General features: G+C 26.0%; 1 protein-coding gene across 1 annotated transcript in view; it reads right to left on the bottom strand.

Annotated features, from left to right (window-relative positions):
- Window positions 1-1,110: 1,110 nt before the first annotated feature.
- Window positions 1,111-2,011, bottom strand: part of LOC117177690 (translocation protein SEC63 homolog) — a 37,123-nt gene continuing 36,222 nt past the window's right edge. Inside the window, exon 12 of the mRNA XM_033368545.1 lies at window positions 1,111-1,577. Coding sequence (XP_033224436.1) covers window positions 1,437-1,577 — 141 coding nt within the window. The 3' untranslated portion in view covers window positions 1,111-1,436. The remainder of the gene's footprint in view (window positions 1,578-2,011) is intronic.

The raw sequence follows: 2,011 nt of genomic DNA, 5'->3' as shown, positions 1-2,011 counted from the left end.
TGAAAAATTCAAATATTGGTTTGAAAATATTTAAAAATTAAAATAATATAAACAAAAAATTGATCAAGTTAAATTTGGATTAACATCACATCCACGTATAAAACTATTTAGTTAAAAATTTATGTAATTAATATAATTGTTAAAAATTCATCTTTTTTAGTAGAAAATTAATCTCCTATGTTGCAATTTCATCTTTTTGGTTGAAAATTTAGCTTTTTTGGTTCCATTGAACTGTTTTTTATTTAAAATATATTCTTGAATAAAATATCAACCATTACAGTTTTTGTTGATAATTAATTTTTTTGAGAATTCATCTTTTTTCGCTGAAAAATCAACTATTTAGTTAAAAATTGATGTATTTTGTAGAGAACACTTCTTTTTGGTTGAAATTTTAACTGTTTTATAGAAAATTCATCTTTTTGGTTTGAAAAAACAACGATTTGAATACAAAATTCACCTATTGTGTATAAAATTAAACTGTTTTGTACAAAGTTAGTTTTTTTATTGAAAATTAGTTCTTTTGAATGAAAAAATTCAAATATTGGTTTGAAAATATTTAAAAGTTAAAATAATATAAACAAAAAATTGATCACGTTAAATTTGGACTAACATCACATCCACGTATAAAACTATTTAGTTAAAAATTTATGCAATTTATGTAATTGTTGAAAATTCATATTTTTTAGTAGAAAATATCTTTTATGTTTTTATTGATAATTAATTTTCTGAGAATTCATCTTTTTTCGTTGAAAAATCAATTATTTAGTTAAGAATTGATGTATTTTGCAGAGAATTAATCTTTTCCGTAGAAACTTTAACTGTTTTGTAGAAAATTTATCTTTTTGGCTTAAAAATTCAACAATTTGATCAAAAAATTCAACTATTTGATATTAAATTAAACTATTCTGTGCAAAGTTCGTTTTTTTAATTCAAAATTTGTTCTCTTGAATGAAAACTCAAAATTGATGTAATGGCAAACTAGTGTAATCACTAAAAAAAAGTGTGAAATAATTAAAATATTATGGTGAATCCGAGGCCCGGGTTTGTCCTAAAAGCGTAATTATTTTTCGAGAATATTAATTTTACAAAAAATTGAAAAAAGTCGCATAATTTAAACGTATAGACAATTTCATTTTATTAAAAAGTTGTGCACAGATAGTTTCTAGGATCAATAATCGAGCAACAATGTTAAAATAAATATCATATTCTTCATTTACGATTAATGACCTTCCTCACTGCGAAGTTCTGTAAATATATTACTGCACTACTCTCACATATTATTATGCACAAATTATGCACTATTGTTCGACATAGAAAACACCCTTGCAGTCTAATATCAGGAGTAGAAACATAAAAATCCACACTCTCCAAATGGAAACTCCCAATCACATTTGAATCCCGACGAATTCTAGTTAATAATTTATTTATTTGTTAATTTATTCATTGTCACTGATGTCCTCGTCGGTTGTGAACTCGGAATGTTCGTCGGCGGCGTTCTCGTCCTCTGCCGATTCCTCGTCAGACATGTCCCATTGAGGATGCTCAATTGGCACCTCTGGCGCTTCTTTCACGTCCAGCTATAACAAGAATAGAGTGTTGGATCAACATTTTCATAATTTCAGGAAAAGCTCAACGAATCCCGGCCATTTCCCGGTTCGTAAACATTTTTCCAGGTCAATGAAATCAACAAATTTAAACTCTAAAGTTCTTTAAAGAGCTTTAAGAAGTTGCAAAGGATTTTAAATATTTTAGGGTACATACCTTTAATGAGCTTTACAAATTTTCAAAGGTTCTCAAAAGATGTGTACTATTATAGTGTATTAAAAGAAGCATTTTTAAGAGATTTAAATATGGTAAAAGAATTTCCAAGGATTTGAATAATTTTAAGAGATTTTAACATTTTTATAGAGCTTTAAAAATTTTCGGAAGATATGAAACTATTTTATAGGATCATAAGTTTTTAGGATATTTTAAAATATTCCAAGTGATTTTATAAAATTTCTAAGAAGTT

The sequence above is a fragment of the Belonocnema kinseyi genome, chromosome 8 (assembly GCF_010883055.1).
Source record: "Belonocnema kinseyi isolate 2016_QV_RU_SX_M_011 chromosome 8, B_treatae_v1, whole genome shotgun sequence".
Lineage (NCBI taxonomy): Eukaryota > Metazoa > Arthropoda > Insecta > Hymenoptera > Cynipidae > Belonocnema > Belonocnema kinseyi.
The sequence above is the reverse complement of the archived record's forward strand: the minus strand, read 5'-3'. Positions and strand labels throughout refer to the sequence as shown.